Genomic DNA, 7,814 nt, shown 5'->3' on the forward strand with positions numbered 1-7,814 from the left:
TGCTTCATGAATTCCTTGATCTGCAAATGTCTGAGAACAAAAATCATGTGCCACGAGCAAGCTATGCGAACCAGGGCTTAAATCATCGTAGAGTAAACACATAATAAACGCAACTACATTTAGTTTCATTTCAAGTGCTACTAATAACAGATCAAACCTTCGCACAACTGTCGATAAAATATCAGCCAAGCTCGATCAAATTGTAACAGACAATTAGAACACTGAATTAGGTTACAATTAAAGCTTGATTAATAGGGATTGAACCTGAGTGTAAGTAAGAAAAATAACCATCCGTGGGTAGTCCATATGGTTTGGACGAACTGAGAATTGTGTAGATAAATGCATAGCCTCAGATTCGGATCATCTTTATACTAATAATAATAATAATAGCAATTAAAAAAAATGATCAATTGAGGGAAAAAAAAATGAAAAAATAGAGATATAGCTGTAAAGCTACAATTTTTTATATATATAAAGACATCATTCGTGTATTTGGTGAAACTCTTGGGCACATAATACAAATATAAAAAGAATGTATTAACTGCCCTCGTATGCATTTTGTCCCCACCCATAATTTTAGTTTACATAATTGCATTAATAAAATTAGTCATGGCTAAACATACACAAACACATACACTTTTTTATTAAAAAAAAAAAAAAAATGTCAATCTTTCAAAAGTAAAAATATAACAGGGTCCATGCATAAGAAACAATAAAATACAACCAAATTGAAAGCTGAAAGGAGTAACACACCACCCGTGAAAACGAACCAGCATTACCAAGAATCTCCAGTAAGATGAAAACAAACACACCACCCATGAAAACAAATCAGCAATCTTTGACTCATCATTTCTTCAGCTTTATATCAGACAGTGCAGGACAGGCTGTAATCTTCAATTCCTTGAGGGAATTAAGGCGTTCTATCCCTTTAGGAAGAGATGACAATCTGGGGCAATCTCCAATCTCAAGTTTTTCAAGTGATGTGAGATTTTGGAACCACTCCGGAAGTGCTTCTAACCTTTCACACTTTACAATATACACGTACTTCAGAGTCTCAGCAGATGATTGAAGAAGAAGCTGAGGCAAATCCACCAATGAATTCAAATAAGCAATTATGAATTTTTTAAGACCCAACCTCAGCACACGATCTTCTCCTTGCAATTCCATCTTCAAATTAATCTTGTCACATCCCCAAATCACTAACATCTCTAATTTTGTCAAGTATTTGATAGTATCTGGTAATGAGATCACAAAACTACTTGCTAGAGACAACGTTCTGAGGTTTTTCAGACCTTGCATCCCTTCACACAAACGTTTTAGATTGTGACAATAAAATACGTTCAAATATCGAAGGGAACTCAAACATCCAATTCCATTTTCTGGAAGAACCTCCTCTTGTGTGGTTATTTCCAAGTATCTAAGGCAAGTCATCTTTCGTATGTTATCAGGCAACTTTTGAAGCTTATCACAATTACCAAATCTTAACATTTGCAAGTTCTGAAGCTCGCAAATGGATTCAGGGATCTTCTTCAATGAATGATTCCTAGCTAGATCAAGGTACCTCAAATGTCCCAATGTACCGATACAATCTGGCAACACTTCGAAACGTATACGACACAAGTGTAGTACTCGAAGGTACTTGAATTTGGATATATCTCCTCTAATAAATGATCCAATAATACGTGCATCTCTGTATTTCTCTTCTGCTGGAAAGAGAATGCTTCGAACACTCCTTGAGTTATCCACTATGAGTTGTAGAAATTCTTCACCACATAACTCTGTGTCACCGTGTGAAAAATGCCGAAATTTCCCATGAACGTTTTGACTTCCGAAATTCAAGAATGCAGACTCATCTTTTGCCATTGATATTGCAAGATCATGCATAAGATCATGCACTTTAAATGACCACAAACAACCAATATCTCGGAAATCCTCTAAGAAACCCCTTGACCATAAATCTTTCACATATTGATCAGCAACATCTTCTAGCTCTTCAGTTTTATCAGAGGTTTTAAGAAGTTCATATGCCATCCAATATTGGGTCACGTGATCATTTTGATAATTATAATCCTTTGGAAACAAGCAAAGATAAGTAAAGCATCTCTTCAAGGGAGATGGCAAATGATCATAGCTCAATTTCAATACTGGTAAGATGTCTTCATTATCTTGATCCACCTGCCAGATGTCATGCTTTTTTATTTTCAACCATTCACGTTCGTCCGTATTTGCATAAAGTAAGCTCCCCAAAGATCTCACAGCCAACGGAACTCCTTTACATTTTTCTACAATGTCCTTCCCAATTTCAATGAGCCTTGGAAAATCTTTCCCTTCTCCATCTTTGAACGCATACTTCTTAAATAATGACAAGGATTCCTCATTGGAAAGACCTTGTATAAAATGTGATGGAACAGTGCTCATTATTTCTGCAACTCTTTTACTTCGTGTGCTCACAATAATTTTACTTCCATTGACACCATTCATCAGTAAGTCTTTCAATTCCAACCATTTCATCGGTTTCTCATTCCAAACATCATCCAAGACAAGCAAAAACTTTTTACCTGTCAAAATTTCCTGTAAACGCTTAGAAATTTCATCTCCTTTTAACTTACTACAATCCTCACGTGTTGCAGAATAAATAATTTCTTTCATCAATCTAGTGACATCAAAATCATCCGACACACATGTCCACATTTTTAACGGAAAGAACTCATTTACCCTTTCATCATTGAAAACCATTTTAGTTAGAGTGGTTTTACCCAAACCCCCAATTCCAACTATTGGAATGACAGAGACATTATTGCCGGTTTGTTGCATTAAAAAGTTCATGATCTTTTCTTTATCATCCTCTCTTCCGATAACACAAGAAGCTCCCAAGAAGGGATGAGTCTCCCTCTCCTTTGGAATAACATGCCCAACTTCAGCAGGAGTACTCTCAATAAGAGAAAATCTACTCCTATCACCTGCGATCTGGTCTAGCCTTTCTTTAATCTCCTTGATTTGATGACTAATTTCAGATCGAAAAACAACAGGATTGGAGCTTGAAAAGCATTGACATACCTTTCTTAATGTGCTCCTCTTTTGTCTCACTGCTTCAAACTCAAATTCTTCTAAAACGTCTTCAGCATCATGGAAGACATCCTTAAGCTTCCCAAGCCAGTGACGCAGCTGATGATCTTTTGCCTGCATTTTCTCAGCATCCAAGAGCACGGCTTGGATCGTGCTTAGGGTTCCCGTAAGGCTTTTTAAATCGCTTTCAAGATTCCACAACAAGGACAATTCCCCACCCACAAGAGAGCCTGTCTTCAACAGAACTTCAGTCGCAATATCAAAGAGAATTGATTCTGCCATTTTCTCTCAGAAGAAACGAAGAGAGCGAGAATAAGCTAGTTGAAGATAATTGAAACACGGATGCAGGAAAAATATAGTTAAATTTCTTGATTAATAGCTTTATTAATTGACACAGAAAACTTGCCACTTTGATGAACCTTCTGAGAAATCATGGCACTTAACTTTTTGACTTTTGATTAAAAAGAAATGATGGTGTCTCTTGCTTTATTAATTGGCACCAAAAGCTTGCCACTTCGATGAACCTTCGTGGTAGTCTTTATTTTGGTCTTTTGTTCACACCTTGTGGAGGCAGTGGTTGGTTGAGTCTTTTGTTCACACCTTGTGGAGTCAGTGATCTTTTGTTCACACCCAAAGCTTGCCACTTCGATGAACCTTCGTGGTAGCAAATGACATGTTCCCACCCAAGGTTAAGTGAAATACAAAGTTCCCACCCCTGGTTTCGTCGCAGCTAAGTTTTGGAAAATTGTTGGGTGTTGGATTTTGGTGGGAGATTGAAAACGGATTTTGATTTCTTGTTGATTCGTTGGGGTGTTTGACTGTTTTTGTGCATATTATTGGTTTTTTTAGGGAGTAATCCTACAATTATACCACTGTTTTACACTATTTTTATTACATCATAACGTGATATATGTCACATTCACATAAATTTTATTATAATATTAAAAATTTAAAATAATTAAAAATTTATGTGATTGTGACATATATCACATCACAAGTATGATTGTATAACATAATAAATATGTTATACAAAAGTGGTGTAAATGTAATATTATTTTTTTTTTTTTTATTGATTGATGGATTGAAGTTGATATTTTTGAAGTTTTCTGTGACTGCCCCCAAGTGTTCGAGAAAAGTCCAAGGGATTTGCTTTTGCTTTTTGAGGTGGTTGGTGAGGAAGAAGGGCTACGATGCAGCTAGTTGGTGCGATTGTAAGAGTGGTGGTGCGACGCTGGGTGGTGAAGGTGATTGTGGCTGAGTTTTGGGTGGGTTTGTGGTGGTGGTGGTGGCTGGGTGACTGTGAGATCAAAAGTCAAGGGTAGAATGGTAATAACACACTCTCAGCTATTTCAGAAGTAAAAATTCATAACAGTGTGGGAATCTGGAATTTATGAAACAGGGTGAAAACTTTGCATTTTGCTTAACCTTGGGTGGGAACATGTTGTTTACTTGTCAATTAATTACCTTGTTAAGTGGAAGAGAAAGTGATAAGAAAGAGGAGGAAAAGCGATACTAATGGATGAGGATGAGGAGAGCCCATTTTCCCATTTATTTTTACAAAAGAAGCAGGAGGAAGGATTCTCTGCAGTCTCCAAATCAGGTTCTTGCATGAGAGAATGAGACTTCCAATAATAACTCAACCAATAATAAATCCATTTGCCATTTTATGGCCTCTTTAACCTCTAGGGCTATATCCTTCACCTCCCTCGGGTTTGAGATAGTGTATGAATATTTATAAATTGGTCAAAACGGTATGAATGTTCGGTGATAATTTCCAAGTATTTTAAGGGTTCTTTCTTCCTCACATGAATCTTTGAATGCCTTTGTCCATTTTATTTTTCTTTGCATTTAAAAGAGGTGTAGCAGTACAATGATGGAAATTGCCCAGAACCGACCTCCTGTCTCCTGTTTTTCAAAATGCTTTTCAAATTTGTTTTCCAAAATAATAAAAACAACCCCTAATATTATATGGGACTATATAATAGATAACTATCACGGTATATGTGTATTCAACCAATAAGAGTTTGTAAAGTCAATATATGTGATCTACACATTTCTCCTGATTGATTGCATACACATGCAAACGATATGGAGAAAATACTACATCAGATTACATGATCTGTAAATATATAGTGATGAATCAGAAGTACAGATGTAATCTGTAGATACATCATGATTGATCGAAAATACATACATCCAGCATACAGAATTATAAATTGTTGTTTGTTTTAATTCCATAACCCATTTGAAGTTACCCTCCAAATTTCTTGAAAATTATCAGCTTATGATACAGATACTTTATTACCTGTGAAACCAAAGCCAACACACTGTTTGAAAGGATTGAAGATTTTCCATCTTATTGTGGTGACAATGTAAACATCTCAAACTATGTATCATGTAATGCAATAGAACAATTTTGGAACCTAAAATTCCAGAATTTCATGAAATGAAGATGATTACAGAAGTTGAATGTTATGGTTCTATACATAGGAAGGAGTAAGCTTTCAAATGGAACCGCACCTTCATCAGTCAAACAAGTCTACGGAAATTTGTGATGTCCTTATCCGAAGGTCCATCCGCGAAGGGCAGCAATAAGCTGCTTCATGAATTCTTTGATCTGCAAATGTCTGAGAACAAAAATCATATGCCACGAGTAAGGAATGCGAACCAGGGCTTGAATCATCGCAGAGTACACACATAATAAGCGCAACTGCATTTAGTTTCATTTTAAGTACTACTGATAGCAGATGAAGCCATAGCACAGCTGCCGATAAAATATCAGCCAAGCTCGAACAAATTGTAACAAACAAGTAGAACACTGAATTCAAAACAACATTAAACAAGAACATTATGATTGTCTGAGTAAAATTAACAATAACAAACTCATTAAAAGACTGGAACAAGAAACCAGATAATCGGACACAGAATCACTACTCTAAATTGTTTTCATCAAAATGGGACTTCCCTGCCTCAAGTTAGAAAATGGACAATTCAGCAACCAGATAACCAAGCCTAATAAATTCCACAAAATCACATATCATTCATGATAAAAAATTATTCAAATGCAAGCTTTGCTAGTTTAAAAGGAATGAAAAAGCATGTCACAAAATTACCAGCAAAATCTTGGTCATCATCTGTGCCACGGTTTACAGCAAATAAGTCAAACAAGCTATTTCACTTTCGATCTAGTTTATGCAAATCAGTCTCCTACTCTTCTTTCAAGCCGGAGCTTCTCTATCCCTAGACCAATGCTTCTCAGGCTCTAGAAACATGTCCCTGCTCCTGTCGCTCCCACTCCTTGCATATTTCAACTTTCAGAGCAATGTGTTATCTTCTCCGTTGATTTCAGATTTCTCTTTTTAGCACTATCTTCAACTCCCTCGCCACTGCTTTGATTTCATTTAAATTATTTTTATACCTATAAAAAATAATAGGGAAACAAAAAAATCTGACTTTTGAATTCTCTTTACTAATTCAAAACTTTAGTCTTTAGAATGAAAAAACTCATAATTTTGAAATAAAAGAAAAACAAATAATTTTTCAGGCTCTTCTGCTTTGATGATTTTAAAGGTCTTCCACTACGAAAAAAATGTCTTTGATAAAGCAAGAATGCAGCAATTTCCTCAAAGAGTAGCCAACAGGCTCATAGATTCTTACGCGACTCTAAACTCTCCTGAATTTGGAGTTGTGAAATCCGAGCGGAGTTATAACCCCTATTAGTAAGTAAAGAAAACATATGATGCATCGATTTCCTCATGAAAAGCATTATTTTCGGTCCTGCACTGAAATTGATTCAAAAATCAAAACTTTATGATTGAAATTCTAATTATGAAAGAATAAAAGAATTTCATGTAAAGAATTACATTTATTTTTTCTTAAATTTCACCTGGATACTTTGAATATACTCCATGTGTATGATCTATATTATACTTTTTTTCTATCTTCATTTTCAGTTCATCTTGATAACCTAGATGCATGTTTCTCTTAGCAAAGCACTTTAATTTTTTATCTAATTGAAGAAAATTCTTATTCCTGTAGTACTTTGATTGAGATAATTAAGAAACAAACACATGAAACTTTGAAACTTTATAAGAAAGAGCTCAAAATGATTGGAGGAAGACGAACCAGATTGAAGAAGAAGTGGAGCAGCTGAGGCTGGCGCTGGCCTTATGTGCCGTCGGCTGCGGCGGCGGTAGCAGTGGAGGAAAGAAACTGGAGTTTGAATTTGGTATGCGTTTGTTTACTTTTCATCTCCCCTCATATTTTCTAAGGAACTAAACCTCCCACGAGATTTTCAGATATAACAAGAACCTCCCTAGACCGCCATGAATTAAATGGATTGTTCAATTTTTATTTTTTATTTTTTCTTTTCAAAAGTTACTCATTATATATCCACCCTTCAATATGTTCATGGGCGTTTCATTTATTTATTCTTTGTATGTTTTAGGGCTTTTAGATTAGTAGCTAGATCGAATATCTCAATTTTCATTCTCACCTCGAAATAAAATTCGAGAGGAGTCTTTTATACTTGTCTCAACATTTCGAAACAACATTCTCAACTCGAATGACTCAAGGGTCCAATTTTTTGGAGAATTTTGTCATCCTCATGAGTCATGACATACATATCAGACAAGTTAAACGAACAAAATAACTAGGCTGATGGGTGTTAGAAAGAGTTTTGAGGGGGTTTGAATAACAACACATTTGATAAGGAGAACACAAATGTTAACCATTCCATAATATTATGG

At 35.6% G+C, this 7,814-nt stretch overlaps 1 protein-coding gene across 1 annotated transcript; it reads right to left on the bottom strand.

The window, feature by feature from the left end:
- Window positions 1–846: 846 nt before the first annotated feature.
- On the bottom strand, window positions 847–3,348 carry LOC116105525 (putative disease resistance protein RGA4). The gene has a single exon (XM_031391932.1). The coding sequence runs from the start codon at window positions 3,346–3,348 to the stop codon at window positions 847–849; it is 2,502 nt and encodes an 833-aa protein (XP_031247792.1).
- Window positions 3,349–7,814: the final 4,466 nt, after the last annotated feature.

The sequence above is a fragment of the Pistacia vera genome, unplaced genomic scaffold (assembly GCF_008641045.1).
Source record: "Pistacia vera cultivar Batoury unplaced genomic scaffold, PisVer_v2 Contig50, whole genome shotgun sequence".
NCBI lineage: Eukaryota > Viridiplantae > Streptophyta > Magnoliopsida > Sapindales > Anacardiaceae > Pistacia > Pistacia vera.

Excerpts from the sequence above, each read along its gene's own strand:
- LOC116105525 (XM_031391932.1), bottom strand. The coding sequence starts at position 3,348 with ATGGCAGAATCAATTCTCTTTGATATTGCGACTGAAGTTCTGTTGAAG.